This window comes from Pleurodeles waltl, chromosome 11, assembly GCF_031143425.1.
Source record: "Pleurodeles waltl isolate 20211129_DDA chromosome 11, aPleWal1.hap1.20221129, whole genome shotgun sequence".
Lineage (NCBI taxonomy): Eukaryota > Metazoa > Chordata > Amphibia > Caudata > Salamandridae > Pleurodeles > Pleurodeles waltl.
The window spans coordinates 825,167,665-825,194,682 of NC_090450.1; the positions used below are offsets into that span (position 1 = coordinate 825,167,665).

At 47.2% G+C, this 27,018-nt stretch overlaps 2 protein-coding genes across 4 annotated transcripts in view; both read left to right on the plus strand.

Moving 5' to 3' along the window:
* The first annotated feature begins 605 nt into the window (after window positions 1-605).
* Window positions 606-27,018, plus strand: part of MORC2 (MORC family CW-type zinc finger 2) — a 353,542-nt gene continuing 327,129 nt past the window's right edge. The window contains exons 1-2 of one of the 3 annotated variants that reach the window (XM_069214663.1): window positions 606-1,338; window positions 2,831-2,938. In XM_069214663.1, the coding sequence (XP_069070764.1) occupies window positions 2,871-2,938 (68 nt within the window). In that variant the 5' untranslated portion in view covers window positions 606-1,338; window positions 2,831-2,870. Of the gene's footprint in view, window positions 1,348-2,414; window positions 2,939-27,018 lie in introns of all 3 variants that reach the window. The other 2 variants (XM_069214664.1, XM_069214665.1) reach the window with 2 other exon arrangements.
* Window positions 4,355-26,402, plus strand: LOC138266521 (protein CREG1-like). Its single transcript, XM_069215384.1, has 4 exons — window positions 4,355-4,369; window positions 5,059-5,511; window positions 21,743-21,894; window positions 26,177-26,402. Exons 1-4 carry the CDS (start codon window positions 4,355-4,357, stop codon window positions 26,400-26,402), a joined length of 846 nt encoding a protein of 281 aa, XP_069071485.1.

The following is a 27,018-nucleotide window of genomic DNA, read 5'->3' on the forward strand; positions in this document are numbered from 1 at the left end:
TTTTCCGATGTGGATTCTGCATGGACACTAATAATTTTTTTTTAAAAAAACACAGATGCGGGACATTTTTTGGTTTATTCTCGAAGTCGGAGCGGGAGCTTCATGGCTGACCTCGCTCCGTTAACGTCGCCAACCTTTGAAATTAAAAAACAAAACACATACACAGAAAATGGTTACAATGGGCGTGGTGTCACGTTTGTGATCACGAAGGAAAATAGGGCTTCTTGATATGGTAGCTCGACTAAAGACATAACATTCTTGCAACCCCTACCCCGCATTTCCCACCTCTTCATTCACTCCTCCAGCCCCAGCAAATCGATAATTTTCTTTCATAAATATAACATCTAGTTTCCCATTTTTTAAACTCTCACTACTCGTCCCCCGGGTTGCAAATAATCGTTTTAAAATTAACCAGAGGAGACTCGCTCTCCACACCTTGAACAAAAGCGCGTAAAACCCATCTAGGCCCATCCCCCACCAGGAAAAAAAAAGTGTAAAAGCCCAGAGTCAACTCCTTACAAAACTCGAGGGAAAATGCGACTCCCAGCCCCTCCTACGTTAGGGCGGAGAGGACGTGCTATCATGGTCCAACCCCAATTCCCTCTGAAGGAATAGAGACGCTTCCTTACAGAAACGCGCGGAACCCGCACTTCCCAAGAGGCGCAAGCCTCTTCCCCTACAAGTCATGGCTTTTTAGTCAGTACTAAACCTCAGACGAAACAACGGGTCGCAGAACTTCGTCCACTCCTCCTCTGACCTCGGCCATCCGCTTAGCAGCAGGGTGCCGCAGTCCAGTCGACTCCTCTATCCAAACACCATCCCAAGAAAGAAGATTCTCCGACCGCTGTCTTTAAATGACGCAGGATCACGTGTTAAAAGCGGACCACTAAGCCGAAGATACTCGCCAACATCTGCCATTTTGTCCGTCGAGGTCCCGCCTTTAATCGTGCGTAGCCTCTATAGATGCTGGTCCATTGGATTGTGGGCGTGCCTTTGCAGAACGCTGAGGGGACTGCATTGTGCAGAACCAACTACCTGCCACAAGCTAAGGTAAAACAAGAGCCCGAGCCAAAAGAAAATAACAGAGGGCAGCCATAGCAGTAGAGCGCGAGCAAAGATGCAACGAGGACGGCGTCAGTAATATATTCGGGCAGAAGTCGCAGGGCTAATCGAACGTAGGTCAAAACACGTGTCTCCGGGGAGGGCGGAGGCGCGCGGCCACCGGAAGAGACTGCAGTGCGGGAGCAGCTCACACCGGAAGAGGAGGAACAAAAAGAGCTGTGTGTGCGGGAAGAGCGGGCGAAAGGTGGCAGTGGCCACCTGGCACAGAGAGCAAAGGTCAGTGAGGTCAGTTTTGTATTAGGAGGGGTTTGTCAGTGTTAAAGGGGAGATGAACCACGAAAAAGAAACTGCTGACTGTTAAGGGCAATGCTCGAAGACCAATATATGGGAACATGTGAATTCCTGTTTTCTTTTGTGAACATTAAAGTATGGACAGATGTGGTGAGCTAAGTAAGGATGTAATGTTATTAGGAACAGTAGATTAGTCAGCAGAGGGTTGGTTGGGTGTCATGAAGGAGATAGATGTCAGGAGACACAGATGGATGATTTTGTCATTGCATAATAGAACAGTACGTGGTATCAAAAACCCATGACGAATTGTTAATGATAAATTGTTATACTTATTGCAGTGTGCAAAGAATGGTAACTGAAAATGCCTATTGGTACATTTTATACCTTGGTAGCACATCAATGCAACCATGTGCATTATGTATTGTAGTTTAGGACAAGAAATGACAGTTGCCTTGCATGCTTAAAGGTTCTAGAAACTTAGTTGTTGGAGATAGTTTGATTTCCAGACGGGAACCATTGTTCGCAATCTCCAGGTCAGGGTGAGTTGCCTTCGTAAATAGTACAGCCAAGTACAGGGTGGTAAGTACCATTTATTGTTGAATGTAAAAAGGATCAGATGTTCTTAGGAAGGTGCCTGTTGGGGCCAGTAAGGAACAGATGGCCTGTGCTGATCAGGAATATTGAGGGAGCTTTTAGGACCCATATATTTGTTCAAAGAATTGCAATTGTCCCCTTGGTTGCTAGAGTTTAAAGAGGTAGGTGTACAGATTTTCTAAGGGCTTTGATAATAGCAAATAATATTGTAATTTCCAGTATAGAGGCAAGGGTGTGCTCGGGGATGGAGATATCATACAACACAAATTACTAAACTATGAAAAAACTGTTTACAAGAGTGAAATTCCCCTGAATCTGGGCTGGGAACAAGTAGACTCTAGTAGTGTGGCACAAAGAAGACCTTTGCTAATTGAAGTTATAATCATGGCAAATCACTTCAGCTGTTGATAGTGACAGACATTTTTATTTGAGCTAGTCAATAATTTTTTTTTTTTGTTTTCATCCAGGTAGTACGTGGCACATTTGGTGCCCGGCATTTGGGTGAACATTCCCCAAAATTAGGCCACAGAAGCAGCTGCATACATTTTCCGGCTTGTCATACGTAGGCCAGATTCTTTGTGGTCCTGCAGGAACTTCATCAGTTCTTAGAGGCAGAATCTAGAGATTATCCAGAGCAGTAGAAGATAATTGGACTTGTGCGACGAAGGTTAAAGCCGAAAGACCACATAAAGGACACTCACTTGGCAGCCAGTGAAAATTTAACATCGTTTGTCATTATAACATAATGACTAGAAGAGTTTACATTTCATATGTTATTTTTTTTAAATAATTGTTTAAGCTCCATATAATTGGGCAAGTAAATTAATGGGCATAACTTGAGTGTTTGAGCCAGGAAACTGTATTTAGCTATTATTGTTGCTAGGTTTTTGGACTCTGCAAGAGAGAAACCAGGAGAAGACGATATGGCATTTTCAAACTACAGCAGTTTAAATCGTGCCCAGCTGACCTTTGAATACCTGCACACTAATTCGTGAGTATACTGCATGTGTCCTACGTCAGAATACTTTGGTTGCTTCTTTAAAAAAATTCTTAAAATTTTCTTCTAACAGAATTTACTTTCACAGGTATAAAGTTTGACTCCATTGGAGGAATTCAGCACTATATACAGTTTTTATTATCTAACATGGCCTCCAAGTGCAGTGGTGTACACAAGATGTGACATGGACCATTGGGTGCTGCTGTGGAATACAATTTTTAAAACTTTATTTTCTTGCTTTTTCGGTGAGATATTTTGCTGTTAATATGCAAGTGGTTACCTGGCTGTCTAGGGCAGTGTAAAATATTGCCACAGTTTTTCTCTTTGTCCTGGTCTGAATGTCTTCAGACACTGTAGAGTTGTTTTGGCAGGAAACTTATAGACTATGCCAGTGTAAGTAGTTTCCTTTTTGGTTTATCACCCTTTTTTTTTTAGACTCTATTTGGTGATTTCTCCTTTTGTTAATTGGTAACTTAGCAGAAAAATGAATATCAAAAGCAGAACAACTGTAAGAACACAAAGACAACTGCATCACCTATAGTTATTCCTTGTTCTGGTACAGTGTGTATCAGACCTTTTTTGCAAACAGTGTTTTTATTTTTTATTTTGAAGCCACTGTGGCTGTCCCTTCCCTACACCACTGTTATGTCAAACCAGAGCCATGTGTACATAAATTTGATCCATGTTCAAGATCAGTATCCTTGCCGTTTGAGCTTGTTGGAAGTGAACTGTTGCAGCTGCTCACCACTAGTTAACAGCAAACAGTCAAAGCACGATATCTTATTGGAAACAAATACATGTAAGGAAATTGGGAAGTGGAGCCTGTAGTGAAGACCCTTAAATGGAAACCTAGTACAGAACTAAGTTCGAGCAGGAGAGGAACTAGGACCAAAGGAGAGCCCAAGTACTATGGTCATGTTCCAAGGAGATCCTAACCTGGAATCACAATCTTTCATTTGGTAGTCATTTCTATAGTACACAAATTCCCAAAATGCTATTTCGGATCTGGTAGAAAATAATCAACAGTCTGCATGATAGAGATCAGTTAAATCGTAAAGCTGAAATGCTAGGTGTTCACCTGCTACTTAAAAATATGATGGTTGAAGAGCAGGCATAAACAAGGAATTGGAGAGTTTCAGATTATGCCAGCCATGACTGAGAATGATCCGTTGCCAATCCAAATATGTATGATAGAAATGTTGTCCTCTCCGATTGATCTGTGATTGCAGTCACCTGGAGGGGTGTTCAGCGATTATTGGAAAGCATTATGTGGCACATGAGGGGTGTATCTGCAGATTATGACAGATGACTAAGGATATCAAACTTGGTCTTCTTTGCCTGTTTAACTGACACCATGATTCCAAGAGAAGAGTCGTGATCAAGCCAATGAGCTCTTCCCAAGATGTTGGCATGTCAGAGGAAACTGTAAGAGGCATTCGATCCAAGATGACGCATTATTAATTTCCGTGATGTCGGTTCCGCTTTGAATCGTATGTAAAGGATGTCATCATTACAGGAACATATGTCACAGCACATTTGTTCTTATTTTTCATCACCCACTTGGTCTCCATTTAAGTTCTTGAATTTTACTTCTTATAGATGGATTTCATTTAGATTCTTCTTGTACATTCTTTTTCGTGGGTTTTCTCTCATTCTGACATCTGGGGGAGTTTGCTTTCTCATTCTATGTCCTTGTAAGGACCCAGCACAAAAGTTACAATCACTCCTTGTGAGTGTGTTGTTACCATACATTGGTTTCTAGGTCTACTGACATTTAGGTTGACCCTTCCAGTGTCTCATGTTTCTCTGAGGTGTTTGTAAAACTAAGTGAATTTCTGGATTCTTTGATGGTACAGTTTGCCTTCACCCCTTACAGTTTAATCAAGATTGAGTAATGGTAGATTTCCTTTATGGACCTGCTTTGCCTTTGGTCTGCCTCTCGAGTAACTAATTTGGATGCCTGTTTTGAAATGCATGATGTATTCTTGTTTTTTTTTAAAGAAGTTGCATGAATGTTGTGTTTTGAAATTTTCTGCTGAAGAAGGCTTCTGTGATATTCAGAAAACTGGAATTGATGATTTAACTTTTGTGACTGTTCTCCGGTGTTCCCGCAGCCAAGAACTTCGTTGTACCCTGCTCTGACCCTGGTATGGCCTCTCTTTGCCGGGCTGTGGCTATGCCAGAGCCTGGAAGTCGCTTTCTTGTCCTTGTTGCTGCATAAGCAGAATGCCCGGGTGGCGTGCTTCATGGCGCATCGCTGTGACCCTGGCATGCTGGCTACCCTGTACTCTCACAAGCCCGTCAAGAGTCAGCCCTTCACCAACATGTTCTTGGTCAGCAACGGGCCGCTGTACCAGGAGAGTGGGGTACCCTACCTGTGCCTGATAGCCATAGACATCTCTGTGCTAGACCTGAAGGTCAACTCAGCTGCCTCCTTGGCTGTGTCCTTAGCAGAGACCCATTTCCGCAAGAATGAGCGGTACCATTCCCAGAATCCTCTGTGCGCGCACATAATCCTCTCTGGAACCATTCAAGCAGTAGACAGAACAGAAATGGACTTTGCAGTTGCATTTTGCATTTTGGAACATGCGTCAGTCTGCAAGTCGAGAGTTACTGAACGCTGGTGGAGACACTGTGCCCCTGAACCAGAACCGGAAATCGCCCTCCGACCCAGAAGCAGGTGCCGTGTTGCCTGCGGGTGCTGAGAGCGTTGAGAGCAGAGCGGCCCCCCATGCCGCCCCCTTGCTGTGTTGAGGTGGAGACGCGGCTCGCGCCGAAAAGTGCCACGTCGCACGGTGTTGTGTTGAAGTGGGGGACATTCCTTGCAAGGCTTATGGAAGGCAGAGTCCTGAAATCCCTGGGCCGAGGTCGAAGTGGATGCCTCACCTGCGTACCGCTGTGTAAACTGGAGCAAGGTGGAGGGAGGTGGTGCAGCTACGTCTTTCAGTGGTAACGTTAACGGCCTTTGATCAACAGGTGTGGAGCTGTGGAGCCAGTGGGGCCGGCAGGAGTCGGGGGGGGGGGGTTGGGGGAGTCTCAACAGTGAGCAGCTGTAGCTGTAGAGTCTTCTTCTAGTGGCTTTGTGAGAGAGCGGAGCTGGGGGCTGAAGCGCGGCCCGGCGTTTGGGGTGGTGATTTGCGGCAACGAAAGGAGCGGCACTCTGGGAGTTGGGGTCTAATAGCCCAGGAGTTGTGAACCAGTAGCAGCAGGGACCAAAGTGCTGCAAAGCCGCGAAACTGGAGAGCAGTGATTGAATAGGGGCCAGAGACATACAGTTTTAGCAGACTTGAGGGGTCTAAAACAGGCCCCAGGAGACTTTTATACCAGGCCGGACCAGTTGGTGAAGAGGGTGGTGATCGAGGGGGAGTGACCTTGTTTGCTTTGCTTGAGCTGCCAGGGAGGGAGTATACACAACGATGACCATGAATCCAATACAACTTCTGACATAGAGCCACCTAAGGGGCCTCCAAGGGAGTACTCAAGGGATTTTCAAGGGAATTACGTCAGGTGGAAGAAAGTCAGAAAAGATGAATCAATGATTTGGAACAAGGTTACTCGGGCCCTTCTGTGGAGAACACAGAGAATGTCTGGCATGCTCGGATTTCTCTGAGACTGTCCGGGCCACAGTTTTGTCCCTCCACACCTTCCACATCCATCTGGTCAGTCAACCCACTTCTACTAGCTGACACAGCACTTAAAAGCCCTCAGGAAAGCGGTGCCCCTCTACCAACAGTGTCTGCAGCCATTGGGCTTCAAGATTTCACGCTGCCAGATCTGGATCCAGACCTATACCAGAGATATGGCTTCCAGGCTAAATTTCTTCCCCCCCCGAGAAGTTCAGGTCCAAGTGTATACCGCCGTCCACTGGCTTGCAGCTGTTTAATAGAACCTCCCATACAAGATTCGTTATACCCCCATTCTCATCTGTCAGTGACACCTGCTCTAGAAGTAAGTGGTATCCAGCCCATTCAAACTCATGAACCAGAGGTTAGGCTCTCCGCCTCTCTGTTTAGCCTGGAAAATTGTCTTGCATCAATCTTAAAGCTCCTGGAGAAATCTGTAGGTGGCTCAGACTGCATCCTCAACTCTGTGACAGCAATTTGAATGGAATTGACTAAAGACAAAAAGGTGGGGCTTGACCTCTGACCCTTTACGGAACAGTGATGCCCCCTCACAGCTATTTAGAGATCAGGGGTCCTCTAACATCCCACCCAGGGAGCCCGAGCGAGGATGTGAGTACACAAGCTGGCAAACATCAATGTAATTGCCCCAGTGAGACAAAAACACTGCTGGACAGCCCTGTAGATTTTATTCGATTTGTTTTTGATACTCCAACTTCGAAACACAATCAATTAGCAAAGTCCAATCAGCCCACACTGAAGGTATTCTCAATCTTTGAAAAAAACCTCCAACCAAAAGAGCGGTCCCATGACATCTCCTTCTGCATCACCCATGGGAGATGGAATGAAGAAGGGAGACAATGTTAAAGGGGGCAAAGAACTAAAAGATCGAAAAAATCAAATAAACGGATTAATAAGAAAAGTAGAAGGAAAGTACACTTTCCTGAGGTGAAAACATCCCCTCAAATACGCACGGAGCTATACTTGAAGTCGCTCCCACCGCCACGGCCTAACGTTTCCAGCAGGGAGTTTGGAAAGGAGCTTAAAACTGGTTGTCTCCTACTTACTCCTTGGGAATCCCCCAGCCTTGAATCCAAACAGGCCTTTCTTGCCTCCTAGACTGGTGGTCGACCCCAGTGATATCAACGCCTTTTCTGCTGGGGAAGGAGCACCTGCAGTTGGTCATAACGTGGACACCCATATAGTAGACTTGTTGCCTATCTTTAATGCAGACCTAATCCTAAACAGAACCACTCTGCTAAGATGTTTCTCAGAATCTAGTTCATTGAAACATATTTCAAGCCATGGCATTGACCTTGTTTCCCTTTTGGCGTCTAATGCAGGACTTGGGGCTAGGATCACCTTCCGCTCAATGTGCTTGGTGAACCTGTTCCTTTTGCACGCAGACGTTTTGTAGTATTGTGGGATTGATGTTGTTCCTTTTTTGTCTTATACTAATTTTCGTATGGATAAAGTAGCGCCTCAGGTCCTGAATAGCCCCTTATCTCTTGAGCATTTGAGAAATTACGACCTGTATCCAAGTGTAAGGAAATGCCTCCTTGGCATGGTTGCCCCCTGACTTTTTGCCTTTGCTGATGCTATGTTTACGATTGAAAGTGTGCTGAGGCCTGCTAACTAGGCCCCAGCACCAGTGTTCTTTCCCTAACCTGTACTTTTGTATCCACAATTGGCAGACCCTGGCATCCAGATAAGTCCCTTGTAACTGGTACTTCTACTACCAAGGGCCCTGATGCCAAGGAAGGTCTCTAAGGGCTGCAGCATGTCTTATGCCACCCTGGAGACCTCTCACTCAGCACAGACACACTGCTTGCCAGCTTGTGTGTGCTAGTGAGGACAAAACTAGTAAGTCGACATGGCACTCCCCTCAGGGTGCCATGCCAGCCTCTCACTGCCTATGCAGTATAGGTAAGACACCCCTCTAGCAGGCCTTACAGCCCTAAGGCAGGGTGCACTATACCATAGGTGAGGGTACCAGTGCATGAGCATGGTACCCCTACAGTGTCTAAACAAAACCTTAGACATTGTAAGTGCAGGGTAGCCATAAGAGTATATGGTCTGGGAGTTTGTCAAACACGAACTCCACAGCACCATAATGGCTACACTGAAAACTGGGAAGTTTGGTATCAAACTTCTCAGCACAATAAATGCACACTGATGCCAGTGTACATTTTATTGTAAAATACACCCCAGAGGGCACCTTAGAGGTGCCCCCTGAAACTTAACCGACTATCTGTGTAGGCTGACTAGTTTTAGCAGCCTGCCACAAACCGAGACATGTTGCTGGCCCCATGGGGAGAGTGCCTTTGTCACTCTGAGGCCAGTAACAAAGCCTGCACTGGGTGGAGATGCTAACACCTCCCCCAGGCAGGAATTGTCACACCTGGCGGTGAGCCTCAAAGGCTCACCTCCTTTGTGCCAACCCAGCAGGACACTCCAGCTAGTGGAGTTGCCCGCCCCCTCCGGCCAGGCCCCACTTTTGGCGGCAAGGCCGGAGAAAATAATGAGAAAAACAAGGAGGAGTCACTGGCCAGTCAGGACAGCCCCTAAGGTGTCCTGAGCTGAAGTGACTCTAACTTTTAGAAATCCTCCATCTTGCAGATGGAGGATTCCCCCAATAGGGTTAGGATTGTGACCCCCTCCCCTTGGGAGGAGGCACAAAGAGGGTGTACCCACCCTCAGGGCTAGTAGCCATTGGCTACTAACCCCCCAGACCTAAACACGCCCTTAAATTTAGTATTTAAGGGCTACCCTGAACCCTAGAAAATTAGATTCCTGCAACTACAAGAAGAAGGACTGCCTAGCTGAAAACCCCTGCAGCGGAAGACCAGAAGACGACAACTGCCTTGGCTCCAGAAACTCACCGGCCTGTCTCCTGCCTTCCAAAGATCCTGCTCCAGCGACGCCTTCCAAAGGGACCAGCGACCTCGACATCCTCTGAGGACTGCCCCTGCTTCGAAAAGACAAGAAACTCCCGAGGACAGCGGACCTGCTCCAAGAAAAGCTGCAACTTTGTTTCCAGCAGCTTTAAAGATCCCTGCAAGCTCCCCGCAAGAAGCGTGAGACTTGCAACACTGCACCCGGCGACCCCGACTCGGCTGGTGGAGATCCGACACCTCAGGAGGGACCCCAGGACTACTCTGATACTGTGAGTACCAAAACCTGTCCCCCCTGAGCCCCCACAGCGCCGCCTGCAGAGGGAATCCCGAGGCTTCCCCTGACCGCGACTCTTTGAACCTAAAGTCCCGACGCCTGGGAGAGACCCTGCACCCGCAGCCCCCAGGACCTGAAGGACCGGACTTTCACTGGAGAAGTGACCCCCAGGAGTCCCTCTCCCTTGTCCAAGTGGAGGTTTCCCCGAGGAATCCCCCCCCTTGCCTGCCTGCAGCGCTGAAGAGATCCCGAGATCTCTCATAGACTAACATTGCGAACCCGACGCTCGTTTCTACACTGCACCCGGCCGCCCCCGCGCTGCTGAGGGTGAAATTTCTGTGTGGGCTTGTGTCCCCCCCGGTGCCCTACAAAACCCCTCTGGTCTGCCCTCCGAAGACGCGGGTACTTACCTGCAAGCAGACCGGAACCGGGGCACCCCCTTCTCTCCATTCTAGCCTATGTGTTTTGGGCACCACTTTGAACTCGGCACCTGACCGGCCCTGAGCTGCTGGTGTGGTAACTTTGGGGTTGCTCTGAACCCCCAACGGTGGGCTACCTTGGACCAAGAACTGAACCCTGTAAGTGTCTTACTTACCGGGTAAAACTAACAAAAACTTACCTCCCCCAGGAACTGTGAAAATTGCACTAAGTGTCCACTTTTAAAACAGCTATTTGTCAATAACTTGTAAAGTATACATGCAATTTTTATGATTTAAAGTTCCTAAAGTACTTATCTGCAATACCTTTCAAATGAGATATTACATGTAGAATTTGAACCGGTGGTTCTTAAAATAAACTAAGAAAATATATTTTTCTATACAAAAACCTATTGGCTGGATTTGTCTCTGAGTGTGTGTACCTCATTTATTGTCTATGTGTATGTACAACAAATGCTTAACACTACTCCTTGGATAAGCCTACTGCTCGACCACACTACCACAAAATAGAGCATTAGTATTATCTATTTTTACCACTATTTTACCTCTAAGGGGAACCCTTGGACTCTGTGCATGCTATTCCTTACTTTGAAATAGCACATACAGAGCCAACTTCCTACATTGGTGGATCAGCGGTGGGGTACAAGACTTTGCATTTGCTGGACTACTCAGCCAATACCTGATCACACGACAAATTCCAAAATTGTCATTAGAAATTCATTTTTGCAATTTGAAATTTTTCTAAATTCTTAAAAGTCCTGCTAGGGCCTTGTGTGTTAAGTCCCTGTTTAGCATTGTCTTTTAGAGTTTAAAAGTTTGTTAAAAGTTTGAAATTAGATTCTAGAAACAGTTTTAGATTCTTTAAAAAGTCTTCCAACTTTTAGCAAAATAATGTCTGATACAGAGATGAATGTGGTGGAACTCGACACCACACCTTAACTCCATCTTAAGATGAGGGAGCTAAGGTCTCTCTGTAATATCAAAAAAATAACCATTGGCTCCAGACCTACCAAAATTCAGCTCCAGGAGCTGTTGGCAGAGTTTGAAAAAGCCAACCCCTCTGATGATGACATCACAGAGGAAGAAATTAGTGACTTGGAGGCCAATGTCCCTCCTCCAGTCCTAAATAGGGAGAACAGGACCCCTCAAGTCCTGTCTCCAACTGTGTTAGTCAGAAATGGTGAGTCCCTCACAGGAGGGTCCCACATTTCTGAAATCACTGAGGATGCTCTCAGTGAAGATGACCTCCTGTTAGCCAGGATGGCCAAAAGATTGGCTTTAGAGAGACAGCTCCTAGCCATAGAAAGGGAAAGACAAGAGATGGGCCTAGGACCCATCAATGGTGGCAGCAATATAAATAGGGTCAGAGATTCTCCTGACATGTTAAAAATCCCCAAAGGGATTGTGACAAAATTTGAAGATGGTGATGACATCACCAAGTGGTTCACAGCTTTTGAGAGGGCTTGTGTAACCAGAAAAGTGAACAGATCTCACTGGGGTGCTCTCCTTTGGGAAATGTTCACTGGAAAGTGTAGGGATAGACTCCTCACACTCTCTGGAAAAGATGCAGAATCTTATGACCTCATGAAGGGTACCCTGATTGAGGGCTTTGGATTCTCCACTGAGGAGTACAGGATTAGATTCAGGGGGGCTCAAAAATCCTCGAGCCAGACCTGGGTTGACTTTGTTGACTACTCAGTGAAAACACTAGATGGTTGGATTCAAGGCAGTGGTGTAAGTAATTATGATGGGCTGTACAATTTATTTGTGAAAGAACACCTGTTAAGTAATTGTTTCAATGATAAACTGCATCAGCATCTGGTAGACCTAGGACCAATTTCTCCCCAAGAATTGGGAAAGAAGGCGGACCATTGGGTCAAGACAAGGGTGTCCAAGACTTCAACAGGGGGTGACCAAAAGAAAGGGGTCACAAAGACTCCCCAGGGGAAGGGTGATGAGACAACCAAAACTAAAAATAGTAAAGAGTCTTCTACAGGCCCCCAAAAACCTGCACAGGAGGGTGGGCCCAGAGCCTCTTCACAAAACAATGGGTACAAGGGTAAAAACTTTGATCCCAAAAAGGCCTGGTGTCATAGCTGTAAACAGCATGGACACCAAACTGGAGACAAGGCCTGTCCCAAGAAAGGTTCCACTCCAAACTCCCATCCAGGTAACACTGGTATGGCTAGTCTCCAAGTGGGATCAACAGTGTGCCCAGAGCAAATCAGGGTCCACACTGAAGCTACTCTAGTTTCTGAGGGTGGGGTGGATTTAGCCACACTAGCTGTCTGGCCGCCTAACATGCAAAAATACAGACAGCAACTCTTAATTAATGGGACTAGAATAGAGGGCCTGAGGGATACAGGTGCCAGTGTCACCATGGTGACAGAGAAACTGGTTTCCCCTGGCCAATACCTGACTGGAAAAACTTACACAGTCACCAACGCTGACAATCAGAGAAAAGTACATCCCATGGCAATGGTTACTTTAGAATGGGGAGGGGTCAATGGCCTGAAACAGGTGGTGGTCTCCTCAAATATCCCAGTGGACTGTCTGCTTGGAAATGACCTGTAGTCCTCAGCATGGGCTGAGGTAGAACTAAAAACCCATGCAGCAATGCTGGGTATCCCTGAACTGGTGTGTGTGAAAACAAGAGCACAATGCAAGGCACAGGGTGAACAAGTAGAGCTGGAGTCTGGAAGAATGGCCCAGCCTACCAAGAGAACAGGAAAGTCAGTTGGGAAACCAACTACAACACAGCAAAAGAAAGGGAACCTCTCTTCTCAGGAAGAAGTTCTGCCCTCTGAGGGAACTGAGCCTTTGGAGCTTGAACCTTATCAGGTTGAGCTCTTAGGCCCAGGGGGACCCTCAAGGGAGGAGCTGTGTAAGGGACAAGAAACCTGTCCCTCTCTTGAAGGCCTTAGGCAGCAAGCTGCTGAAGAGTCCAAAGGCAAGAAAAATGGAACGCATAGGGTCTATTGGGAAGATGGACTCCTGTACACTGAGGCCAGAGACCCCAAACCTGGTGCCACTAGGAGAGTGGTAGTGCCTCAGCTGTTCAGGAAGTTCATCCTAACATTGGCCCATGACATTCCCCTTGCTGGACATTTGGGACAAACCAAGACGTGGGAGAGGTTAGTCAACCACTTCTACTGGCCCAATATGTCCAACATGGTTAAGGAGTTTTGCCTCTCCTGCCCCACCTGTCAAGCCAGTGGTAAGACAGGTGGACATCCAAAGGCCCCCCTCATTCCACTTCCAGTGGTGGGGGTTCCCTTTGAAAGAGTGGGTGTGGACATAGTTGGTCCACTGGAACCTCCCACAGCCTCAGGAAATATGTATATCCTGGTAGTAGTGGATCATGCTACCAGGTATCCTGAAGCTATTCCCCTTAGGTCGACTACTGCCCCTGCAGTAGCCAAGGCCCTCATTGGTATCTTTACCAGAGTGGGTTTCCCTAAGGAGGTGGTGTCTGACAGAGGTACCAACTTCATGTCAGCATACCTAAAGCACATGTGGAATGAGTGTGGGGTGACTTATAAATTCACTACACCATACCATCCTCAAACTAATGGCTTAGTTGAGAGATTCAACAAGACATTAAAGGGCATGATCATGGGGCTCCCAGAAAAACTCAAAAGGAGATGGGATGTCCTCTTGCCATGTCTGCTTTTCGCTTACAGAGAGGTGCCACAGAAGGGAGTAGGATTCTCACCCTTTGAACTTCTGTTTGGTCATCCTGTAAGAGGACCACTTGCTCTTGTTAAAGAAGGCTGGGAGAGACCTCTCCATGAGCCTAAGCAAGACATAGTGGACTATGTACTTGGCCTTCGCTCTAGAATGGCAGAGTACATGGAAAAGGCAACCAAAAACCTTGAGGCCAGCCAACAGCTCCAGAAGTTTTGGTATGACCAAAAGGCTGCACTGGTGGAGTTCCAACCAGGGCAGAAAGTCTGGGTTCTGGAGCCTGTGGCTCCCAGGGCACTCCAGGACAAATGGAGTGGCCCTTACCCAGTACTAGAAAGGAAGAGTCAGGTCACCTACCTGGTGGACCTGGGCACAAGCAGGAGCCCCAAGAGGGTGATCCATGTGAACCGCCTTAAGCTCTTCCATGACAGGGCTGATGTCAATCTGTTGATGGTAACAGATGAGGATCAGGAGGCAGAGAGTGAACCTCTCCCTGATCTTCTGTCATCAGACCCAAAAGATGGCACAGTAGATGGAGTGATCTACTCAGACACCCTCTCTGGCCAACAGCAAGCTGATTGCAGGAGAGTCCTACAACAGTTTCCTGAACTCTTCTCCTTAACCCCTGGTCAGACACACCTGTGTACCCATGATGTGGACACAGGAGACAGCATGCCTGTCAAGAACAAAATCTTTAGACAATCTGACCATGTTAAAGAAAGCATCAAGGTGGAAGTCCACAAGATGCTGGAATTGGGAGTAATTGAGCGCTCTGACAGCCCCTGGGCTAGCCCAGTGGTCTTAGTCCCCAAACCTCACACCAAAGATGGAAAGAAAGAGATGAGGTTTTGTGTGGACTACAGAGGGCTCAATTCTGTCACCAAGACAGATGCTCATCCAATTCCAAGAGCTGATGAGCTCATAGACAAATTAGGTGCTGCCAAATTCTTAAGTACCTTTGACTTGACAGCAGGGTACTGGCAAATAAAAATGGCACCTGGAGCAAAAGAGAAAACAGCATTCTCCACACCTGATGGGCATTATCAGTTTACTGTTATGCCCTTTGGTTTAAAGAATGCCCCTGCCACCTTCCAAAGGTTGGTGAATCAAGTCCTTGCTGGTTTGGAGTCCTTTAGCACAGCTTATCTTGATGATATTGCTGTCTTTAGCTCCACCTGGCAGGATCACCTGGTCCACCTGAAGAAGGTTTTGAAGGCCCTGCAATCTGCAGGCCTCTCTATCAAGGCATCCAAATGCCAGATAGGGCAGGGAACTGTGGTTTACTTGGGCCACCTTGTAGGTGGAGGCCAAGTCCAGCCACTCCAACCCAAGATCCAGACTATTCTGGACTGGGTAGCTCCAAAAACCCAGTCTCAAGTCAGGGCATTCCTTGGCTTGACTGGGTATTACAGGAGGTTTGTGAAGGGATATGGATCCATTGTGACAGCCCTCACTGAACTCACCTCCAAGAGAATGCCCAAGAAAGTGAACTGGACTGTGGAATGCCAACAGGCCTTTGACACCCTGAAACAAGCAATGTGCTCAGCACCAGTTCTCAAAGCTCCAGATTATTCTAAGCAGTTCATTGTGCAGACTGATGCCTCTGAACATGGGATAGGGGCAGTTTTGTCCCAAACAAATGATGATGGCCTTGACCAGCCTGTTGCTTTCATTAGCAGGAGGTTACTCCCCAGGGAGCAGCGTTGGAGTGCCATTGAGAGGGAGGCCTTTGCTGTGGTTTGGTCCCTGAAGAAGCTGAGACCATACCTCTTTGGGACTCACTTCCTAGTTCAAACTGACCACAGACCTCTCAAATGGCTGATGCAAATGAAAGGTGAAAATCCTAAACTGTTGAGGTGGTCCATCTCCCTACAGGGAATGGACTTTATAGTGGAACACAGACCTGGGACTGCCCATGCCAATGCAGATGGCCTTTCCAGGTTCTTCCACTTAGAAAATGAAGACTCTCTTGGGAAAGGTTAGTCTCATCCTCTTTCGTTTGGGGGGGGGTTGTGTAAGGAAATGCCTCCTTGGCATGGTTGCCCCCTGACTTTTTGCCTTTGCTGATGCTATGTTTACGATTGAAAGTGTGCTGAGGCCTGCTAACCAGGCCCCAGCACCAGTGTTCTTTCCCTAACCTGTACTTTTGTATCCACAATTGGCAGACCCTGGCATCCAGATAAGTCCCTTGTAACTGGTACTTCTAGTACCAAGGGCCCTGATGCCAAGGAAGGTCTCTAAGGGCTGCAGCATGTCTTATGCCACCCTGGAGACCTCTCACTCAGCACAGACACACTGCTTGCCAGCTTGTGTGTGCTAGTGAGGACAAAACGAGTAAGTCGACATGGCACTCCCCTCAGGGTGCCATGCCAGCCTCTCACTGCCTATGCAGTATAGGTAAGACACCCCTCTAGCAGGCCTTACAGCCCTAAGGCAGGGTGCACTATACCATAGGTGAGGGTACCAGTGCATGAGCATGGTACCCCTACAGTGTCTAAACAAAACCTTAGACATTGTAAGTGCAGGGTAGCCATAAGAGTATATGGTCTGGGAGTTTGTCAAACACGAACTCCACAGCACCATAATGGCTACACTGAAAACTGGGAAGTTTGGTATCAAACTTCTCAGCACAATAAATGCACACTGATGCCAGTGTACATTTTATTGTAAAATACACCCCAGAGGGCACCTTAGAGGTGCCCCCTGAAACTTAACCGACTATCTGTGTAGGCTGACTAGTTTTAGCAGCCTGCCACAAACCGAGACATGTTGCTGGCCCCATGGGGAGAGTGCCTTTGTCACTCTGAGGCCAGTAACAAAGCCTGCACTGGGTGGAGATGCTAACACCTCCCCCAGGCAGGAATTGTCACACCTGGCGGTGAGCCTCAAAGGCTCACCTCCTTTGTGCCAACCCAGCAGGACACTCCAGCTAGTGGAGTTGCCCGCCCCCTCCGGCCAGGCCCCACTTTTGGCGGCAAGGCCGGAGAAAATAATGAGAAAAACAAGGAGGAGTCACTGGCCAGTCAGGACAGCCCCTAAGGTGTCCTGAGCTGAAGTGACTCTAACTTTTAGAAATCCTCCATCTTGCAGATGGAGGATTCCCCCAATAGGGTTAGGATTGTGACCCCCTCCCCTTGGGAGGAGGCACAAAGAGGGTGTACCCACCCTCAGGGCTAGTAGCCATTGGCTACTAACCCCCCAGACCTAAACACGCCCTTAAATTTAGTATTTAAGGGCTACCCTGAATCCTAGAAAATTAGATTCCTGCAACTACAAGAAGAAGGACTGCCTAGCTGAAAACCCCTGCAGCGGAAGACCAGAAGACGACAACTGCCTTGGCTCCAGAAACTCACCGGCCTGTCTCCTGCCTTCCAAAGATCCTGCTCCAGCGACGCCTTCCAAAGGGACCAGCGACCTCGACATCCTCTGAGGACTGCCCCTGCTTCGAAAAGACAAGAAACTCCCGAGGACAGCGGACCTGCTCCAAGAAAAGCTGCAACTTTGTTTCCAACAGCTTTAAAGATCCCTGCAAGCTCCCCGCAAGAAGCGTGAGACTTGCAACACTGCACCCGGTGACCCCGACTCGGCTGGTGGAGATCCGACACCTCAGGAGGGACCCCAGGACTACTCTGATACTGTGAGTACCAAAACCTGTCCCCCCTGAGCCCCCACAGCGCCGCCTGCAGAGGGAATCCCGAGGCTTCCCCTGACCGCGACTCTTTGAACCTAAAGTCCCGACGCCTGGGAGAGACCCTGCACCCGCAGCCCCCAGGACCTGAAGGACCGGACTTTCACTGGAGAAGTGACCCCCAGGAGTCCCTCTCCCTTGTCCAAGTGGAGGTTTCCCCGAGGAATCCCCCCCTTGCCTGCCTGCAGCGCTGAAGAGATCCCGAGATCTCTCATAGACTAACATTGCGAACCCGACGCTCGTTTCTACACTGCACCCGGCCGCCCCCGCGCTGCTGAGGGTGAAATTTCTGTGTGGGCTTGTGTCCCCCCCGGTGCCCTACAAAACCCCTCTGGTCTGCCCTCCGAAGACGCAGGTACTTACCTGCAAGCAGACCGGAACTGGGGCACCCCCTTCTCTCCATTCTAGCCTATGTGTTTTGGGCACCACTTTGAACTCGGCACCTGACCGGCCCTGAGCTGCTGGTGTGGTAACTTTGGGGTTGCTCTGAACCCCCAACGGTGGGCTACCTTGGACCAAGAACTGAACCCTGTAAGTGTCTTACTTACCGGGTAAAACTAACAAAAACTTACCTCCCCCAGGAACTGTGAAAATTGCACTAAGTGTCCACTTTTAAAACAGCTATTTGTCAATAACTTGTAAAGTATACATGCAATTTTTATGATTTAAAGTTCCTAAAGTACTTACCTGCAATACCTTTCGAATGAGATATTACATGTAGAATTTGAACCTGTGGTTCTTAAAATAAACTAAGAAAAGATATTTTTCTATACAAAAACCTATTGGCTGGATTTGTCTCTGAGTGTGTGTACCTCATTTATTGTCTATGTGTATGTACAACAAATGCTTAACACTACTCCTTGGATAAGCCTACTGCTCGACCACACTACCACAAAATAGAGCATTAGTATTATCTATTTTTACCACTATTTTACCTCTAAGGGGAACCCTTGGACTCTGTGCATGCTATTCCTTACTTTGAAATAGCACATACAGAGCCAACTTCCTACACCAAGCAATTGGCCACTAATGATTTGGATGAGTGGGGTTGGCTCCCAGGTGCCCTTTCTCGAAAGCGGGGGCCCAGGCTCCGACCCCAACCCTCTTCCTAACAGAGGTTTAAAAATGATTTCCTGGAATGCAGCAGAGGTAAAGTTTATCCTACCTTAGCTTGTTCAACCCTGATTTAATTTGCCTTCAGGAAACTTGGTCGGATACAGACTTACTATGGGATGATTACTTTGTTATTGATTGTAAGGCCTCCACGTCTCGAAAGGGGCATGCCAAAGGGGTGGTAGCCTGCCGACTGACCAATACACTTAAATGGGATTGTACCTGTTATAAAGATCCCAGTAACCTTTTTATGGCCTTAACCATTCAATTGCATAATACTGCGCAAGGCTCCATATCACTGTTATTAATTAATGTTTATGTTCCTCCTGAGGCAGCCTATGATTCTTTGTTACAGAGGGTCTTCGCCTATCTTGAGGATGCCTTAGACAGTGAGTTTCCCCCCGTCTGTAGCACCAGTGGGAAATCTAAATTGTAAAATCTCCAACCATGTCTTAAGGCAAATGCGTGATGCAGAGAGAGAAGCCGCGCTTCAAATTCCAGCTTGCGTCCCCCCCCCCCCCTCCACTAAAAACTAATAAAAGAGGAAAACGTCTTCTCAGCCTTCTTAAGAACAATGATTGCATTATTGCCAATGGTAGGCCTCCTTCTGATTCTCCCGCTTCTTTTACACATGTATCTTTGGGGGTAAGGGCAACTTTAGATTATTTGGTGCTTGCTTATTCTTCCTTCTTCTGTTTACTGGAAGATTTTAGGATTATTAAAAAAAAAACAAAAAAACACAGCGACCATAATTTGCTTTATATTACTGTAGAAACGAACATACCGCCTATAGAACCTTGGAGGTTTGGTGGGCTAACTCTGACTTTCGATAAAAAGACAGGGAGGACACAGTGGGATTTTAAAAGGGTCGGCGATTCTAGTATCTGTGGTTGATTATCTGAATAGTTGGGAGGGGATGGAATTGCAAAATGTTTCCAAATTTATGAAGCAGCTGTTAGTTAACATCTCCTCTGGAGAGTTAAAAATTGCACAGAAAATTATCCCCCGTACACTGCTTGATCTAAACGGAGAAATTAATAACTTGGTCAGATCCTAGTATTTAATTTATTCTGAGGAAAGGAAAGTCGGGGTCGCTCTCTTAAAAAGGAGAAAGAGGCGTTGGAAGGCTTTGAATGGGCTAAAGCAAGGTTGCTTATTGGCGACCTTGGTTTTTTCTTTATACATCTCAGACCTTCCCTCTTTCCTGTCTCAGGGAAAGGGATTTCCCCTGCAATTAGGTGGGTACCCAATATGTTGCTTGTTATACGCAGTAAGGTTCTCTGTTTCTGGGGGGAAAAAAAGATGACTTTTCTGATTTCCATTGGTCATTGGGAAAGCAAAAATTAGAAAGAGTGAAATCATATCCCTTTTTAGGGAAAATAGTTTGCGGGAATCTTAATGATGTAGCTCAAATTGCCTCTAATAAATTGAAGGCTAACAGTCAGGCAAGAGGTCTAGGGGCCCTACATACAGCTTCAGGGAGAAGGCTCTTTTCATATCTCTTATCACTATATTGAGTCAACATTTCAGCATCCCTTCTGTATGGTGTGGAATTCAGACATTTCTAAATGGGGGTTCCTGAATCAGTCAGAAGGAAAAATGCTTAGAAAACTCATGTCTGTTAACATTGCTGTTTCAGTGGCGGTCTTAAGGCTGGAAATGGAGCTCCGAAGTGCGTATGTTTAGGGGTTATTCGTTTGTCCATTTCACTTATAAGAAGTGCAGAAAACACCATAGGATCTATACTAAAGAAAGAACTCTTCTCAGAAAAGAGTACGGCCAAATACTCCTTTTGTAAGAACTTTTCTTACACTCTTGAAAGGTTGGACCTGGTCCGAAGTCTGGTCCTGGAACTACCTCCATTGCATTTGAAAGTTAACCTGAAGCAGGCAACGTGGGCATAGAATTTTCGCTTAGACCTAGAGAACTGTAAAAAAAAAAAAAGTATTTTATGAATTTAGCAAATACCCTAGCAAAAACACAACCTTATATTACATGGAATATTCCACATAGAGTTAGGCGTTTTTTGGGTGCTGCTTCACCAGTGTTTGCTCCCCTTGAATTTGCTTCTGGCGAAATGGCACCGTACAGCTAAATAAAGATTGCAATTTTTGCCTTGCCAAAACTCAAGATTTAATCCACTTATTATTTGTCTGCCCTTCCCTTGCCTCATTCCGGCATAAATGGCTAAAACCAATTTGTCATCAGCTCTCTCTGTTGTCCGCATCTGAGTTCCTCCGAGCCTTGTATGATCCACCTAATGAATTATTTTGTTTTCGAATTTTTAATTTCTTCAAATGATTTTTATATTTATTCTAAGTGTATATGCTGAAAAGCAAGTTAACTGATATACAAGTAAATAGGCACTGGGTGTTATATGAGACACAATAATTAGGTGGCTCCAGTATAATGATGCACTTTATTATACCTGGATATCATAAGGGAGAGGGCAATAGTACCCGTAATGTGCCCATATGTGAGGTTTTTGTGGTGAGGTCGAACAAGGCAACTGACGTTCCCATTCGTTTGTAACTTCATGATTTATACGTGGCTTAGGAAGCAAAGCACCTCAGTAAGAAGGGAAGCACCTCACTAAGAAGGACATAAGGAAGAATTTGGTTTGGCCTATGAATATTCCATTTTGTGCACATGTTTATATTTGCAGTAGTATGGGCAAACAGGAAACCTTTTAGACTGACTGTGTTAGTATACATTGTATTCCACAGCTTCATCTATAATGTTTTATTTATACCTTGGCACTCAACACACTTAGGTCAAATATGGCTGGTAATGACCATAAATTGCATTCTAATTGCACTGATGCAAGTATTTGCACCAGTTTACTTTTTGTACTTTTATAAGAGTAAAGTAGTGTGCAATTTTAAGTTCGGAAAAAGTATTGTTGAGCACTTTTATAGAACTTTTTTTACTGTAAAAAATGTAAACATGTCCAACTAGATTTTAGGTGTAAAGAGTGGTAGAGAAAAAAAGTATTGTTTATTCTTATGTGGACCTCAGTTGAGTTCCAAAACACAAATTAAAAAAAAATTGAATTGAATTGAATTGAATTGACTTTGCAAAGTCAACGTTATTCAGTCAACATATGCAGATGGCCACCTTCCCTAAAGACCATGGCTGGTTCTTGGCCAAGTTGAATATCACCAATATCTGGGTCTTGGACTACTTTAGTGGTATGAAAACCGTGACTCCAGAAGAATACTACAGTGTGAAACTGTAATGACCTTAATGAATGTGTGATATGTGCTTGAAGAGGCTGCAAGATACTAAAAATAGATGATTGTATTTCTGTTGATTTTAAACCCTATGTGTAAACTTCTGTGCCTTAAATGGAACTAGATTCATTTTTCGATGATCACTATTTACTTCAACATGGTTCTTAGGAAAACTACGGGTGCCTTTTGGTGACCACCTTGTAGCATCTGCAGAAGCTTCAGAAATTAATCCGCGTGTGGCAAGAGTAGCCTTGTATCCTTCTGTGATCTTCCTAGTGAACCCTCCTGTTTTGGAATTGTGAGTTTCTTGTCTACATTGTGGATTCCGCACATTGCCCATGATTGGTAGTTGTTAAAAATCGCAGCACCTTAGCTGAGCACAGATTACTATAATTGGTTTTCAGAGATCGTTCATGTAGCCACAATAGGAAATGTGGAATAGTGGATTACCCAGAGAGATGTTTCACTGTGGTAAAATTTAGGTTAAGGCCTATTAAACCCCTGGAATATACATAAACTTTAAGCTGAAACTCCTTTATAAACGTCCTCACTTGTGTCTTTGTGTTCAGGAGACTCCCAGTTGTCTGGATGGTACTGCTTGTTTAATCGTTCAGCAGGCTGAGGGGTTTTGAAACATCATTCTCTAGCAAAACAGGTGAAGCATTAAGGTGATATAAACATGCTACTAGGCAACATCAATTTATCAGTCATAGGTGAGTGCATGGTACTGTAATGAGTTCTGAAGAAGACACTGTGTGGTGACCCGATCAGTGAATGAATAAGTACACCCCCCCCCCCACACACACAACCCTCACCCCCACCCCAAATTGCATACTGACCACACATACATGTGGAAGGAAAGACAGGAAAAGTTTGTTACCATCAACACCAACGGTGCAGTGCTGTGTGTCTGTATGTGTGTATGTTTATATAAACTATTAAACCATTATAAGTAACAATGTCCAAAGGGGCACAAGGCCCCGTCCATAGTGCTCCTTGCACACTGGACACCGAATGAAGGCCTAACTTGACTCCTGACTGGAAACTGCTGGCCTCCAGTGGTCAGGACCATCAATGGGGCATGCAGACACCTCAGGGGCGGGGGTCCTTGGGTTTGGGGTTTGAAGGGTAGGTCCTTAGGTTTGGGTTTTGCGGGAGGGTCATTAGGCTTGGATGGTGGGGGGGTTGGGTTCAGACTTTGATTTTGGGGAAGTGGGTTTGGGCTTGGGAGGCGTGACTGTGGACTTGGTGGGGTGGAAGTCTTAGGTGGTGGAGGGGCAGGGTGACGACCAGGGGAGGACTGGGAGGTGGAAGGCAGGGGTGTGGTGAGGGTAATAGTGCTTGGGAAGTCAGGGACAGTTTTCCTGATGGGGAACAGGGAAAATTCACAGAGGACATGTTTCTTGGGGACACAGGGACAGTCATGGCTGAAAGGAATGGGAATGGAGGTAGAGGGGGTGGTTGAGAGGTGAGTACGTGGAGGTGATTTAGGTGGAGGCGCGTGCTTCGATGCTATATGTGTGCTGCATGACTGTTGTGTGGGTGACTGAGGGCGTTTAGATGTAGTGGGAGGTGATGCAGGGAGGTGGCGGGGGATGTGGGAGTGAATGTTGTGGTGTCTGCAGGTAGGGTGGGTGTGCTGCATGTGGGGGTGTTGACAGTCATGTGGCGTATGGGGTGCATGTGTGCGGGTCTGATGTTGAGGTGACTGGCAATGAATGCACTTGTGGCAGGATCTGGGACTGATGAGGTGGTGACTGGTGGTGTAAGTGGTGTAGTAGCTGTGAGGGTGTGGTGGTGGGGGAGTCGGTGCAGGGAGTGGATGTTGTCATGTCTGCATCTGAATGTTGTGTGTGTGCATGACGTTTGTGGTGCGTCTGTCCTTGCCTACCGAGTCCGTTGATGTGGATGCATGTGGGTCAGAAAATGTGCCTTGGATGGGTGGGGGGAGAGGAATGTGGGATTGTCAGCAGGTAGCTGGAGGGGGGGACGGAAGAAGTAGGGACACTGGCTGCCGTCAATGAGGAGGTCAGAGCCTGAAACAATCTCTGCAGGCCAGCCAGGGTACTGTGAATGCCTTCCAGGAACACATTGGACTGCTGCATCTGTGATGCTGGTCCCTGGATGGCATTCACAATGGTTGAATGTCCCACAGAGATTGACCTCAGGAGGTCAGTAGCCTCCTCATTGAGGGCAGCAGGGCTGATTGGGGCGGGGGCAGAGGTGCTTGCGGTGAAGGAGATGCCGACCCTCCTGGGTGAGCGGTCACTGGCAACTTGGTGGGGAGCTACAGGGAGGGCGGTGCTGGAATCGGGGTGGCGGACAAGGATGTCACTGGAGTGGTCCCAGATGCGCCACCGCCAGGGAGCCGCCATTGGAGGAGGAATCTGAAGATGGTGTGGCCCTTGGCACTCCCCCGACCCTCCGTCCCACTGGTCCCCTCTGTGCTGTTGGATTCGGTCTCCTGGATTCCGTGGGCTGCAGCTTCCCCATTCACCGGTGCCCCTTCTCCTTTGCCTGATGATGCTGATTCACACAAAGACAGAGGAGGAGAGGGAGGGAGGGTTGGAGAGAGAGACGGGGTGCAATGGGTCAATGCCAGAACAACATTCACATAGTGAATCAACATCATCAACATCTGCTGTCATGCCATGCCACGCCATCCCCTCACCTATACATGCTACAGCAGTGGGACACCATGGGGCAAACTACAGCTACGGTGATGTGTACTGCTGATGGTGGAACAACTGTACCCATGTACTTGATGTGAGCCACACTAGTCACACATGCCCAGTACTTGCCAACTCCACATGGCCTTTTAAGGAAACAATTCCTGTACTCCTGTATCAACTGAATCCTGCATGGATAGGTAGCATGCCTACCAAGCCATTGACATCTAGGACACTGACATCTTGCCCCACTCTGCCTCACTACACATACAGTACAAGGCAGCAGAATGAGGACTCACTTATCTCCCCTGTCACAGTGGTCTGAAAACACAGAGGACAATGCCTTGACACCTCAGGTGTACTGATGACGTTGGCATGAGCTGGGTTCCAAAACTTGTTTGAGGATGACCACACAAATTACACATTGGAAGTACTTGCCCTCATAAGTCACTGACTGCATGTTATGGGCACACATCTAATACCAATCCTGGCAGGGTGACTGTGACCCATAGTGGATAGGCAGCTACCTAGTACTTCCGCTACAGCTTCCCACTAGTCCACAACCCAAAAGCACCTAAGCAAGACATTAACAAGGTGAGAGTGTGTACTTACCCTCTTGTGGCTGCTGTGCTGCCCTCAAGCGCCCATCCACCTCCGGGTAAGCCACAGCCAAAATGCAGGTCATTAGGGGGGGTCAGAGTCTGACGGGCACCCCTCGCTCGTTGGGCCTCTGCGGTCTTCCGGGCCCAGTTTCCTAGGTCTTCCCACCTCTTTCTGCAGTGGGTACTCTGCCGGGCATGGACCCCCTGGGTCCGCTCTTGCTTGGCAATTGCCCACCAAATCCCCTTCTCCTGATGAGCGCTGACCTGCATGGGTGACACGGACAGAAGGAGAAAGACATGTTGAGTGGCTTCACTGGGACAGCAGTAGACCGCACACATCTCATGGCCACACTCACATGTGTACATGCCACTAACGGTCAGACTCCTCACCCATCTCTATGCATCCACTCTATCTGCCAGGTCCCAATGCCTTACATCTACATACACATCGCTATGAGACAGGACAGTTTCATTAGACTCACCTGCTGCTCTGGTGCCCCATACAACTGGCAATACAGGGTAGGACTCTGTACACAAGCTTCTCGAGTATGTCCTGGTAGAAGGCTGGAGCCCTATCACCTGCAGGACATGGCATCTTGGCTACCAGAGTCAGTACACAGCAGCACATGCAGTGGAGGTCTTGTGTGCAGGAGTGTCAGGAGTCAAATGAGCTTTGCAACATGAAATGGCGGTCACGTCCGCCGCTGACATCACCGTCACTGCCAATGGCGATCATCATTGGCTTCAGTTTCCCGTAGACAACCATGTTATCCAATCAGGAGTTGCACAGCGGTTGCGACCGCCTACCTCCATGATGGCTAACGCTGGCGGTATGAGGCTGATTCCATCTGTCCTGTGGATGCAGGACAGGCGTCTGTCATTTAACATGTATGTTGTGAATAGGGGTCGAATGATAGCTGTGTCATGGGTGAAAATTGTACCTGTTGCTCAGCTTTACTGTGTCCACACAGTTAATGCAGCATTTTCTGATTTCTCCTCCTCCTATTCCCAGATATGGTGGAATGTTGAAATATGCTCCTGTGTACCGGCCCCTAGTCGACCTTGCCACCCCGGAAGAGCGACGCGTCATTCAGACGTATCGCCTAAAAGGTCTAACCATCATGGAGCTGGTGACCCAGTTGGAGCCTGATCTGTTGCCTGTCATCCCATTGCAATCCCTCCCACAGTACAGATGTTGTCAGTCCTCATCTTCCTTGCCACAGGGTCGTTCCAGATGACAGTGGGCTTTGCAATAGGGTTGTCGCAGCCGAAGTTCAGTAACGTTTTGAGGGATTTACTGTGTGCCCTGCTAAGACATCTGCCCTGCTACATCAGTTTCTCCCAACGTACTGATCCAACCACTGTCAAAGGTACCTTCTGCGATTTGGCACATGTCCCTCATGTGATAGGGACCATAGATGGCATGCACATTGCCTTGGTGCCACCCAGGAGAAATGAACCAGTGTTCAGGAACCAAAAACATTTTTATTCTATCAGTGTGCAGGTGGTGTGTTTCACTGACCAAAGTATCTCAGAAGTGACAGCAAAGTCTCCTGGTTCTGTGCATGACTCCTTCATTCTGCGTAACAGCAACATCTCACACATGATGGCACCACTTCAGAGTGACCAGGCCTTGATCATCTGCATGTATCCAATAGTATGTGTGCCCCTGTACAATCAACTCTCTTCACACCCTGCTCTATCATCCTCCTGGTCTTGACATGGGTGCTGCCTCTGTGCACACAGGTGACTCTGGCTATCCCAACCTTCCCTGGTTACTGACACCTGTGAAACATCTGACTGCAGATGCAGAAAACAGATTCAATGAGGCCCACAGGAGGATAAGGCGTGTGA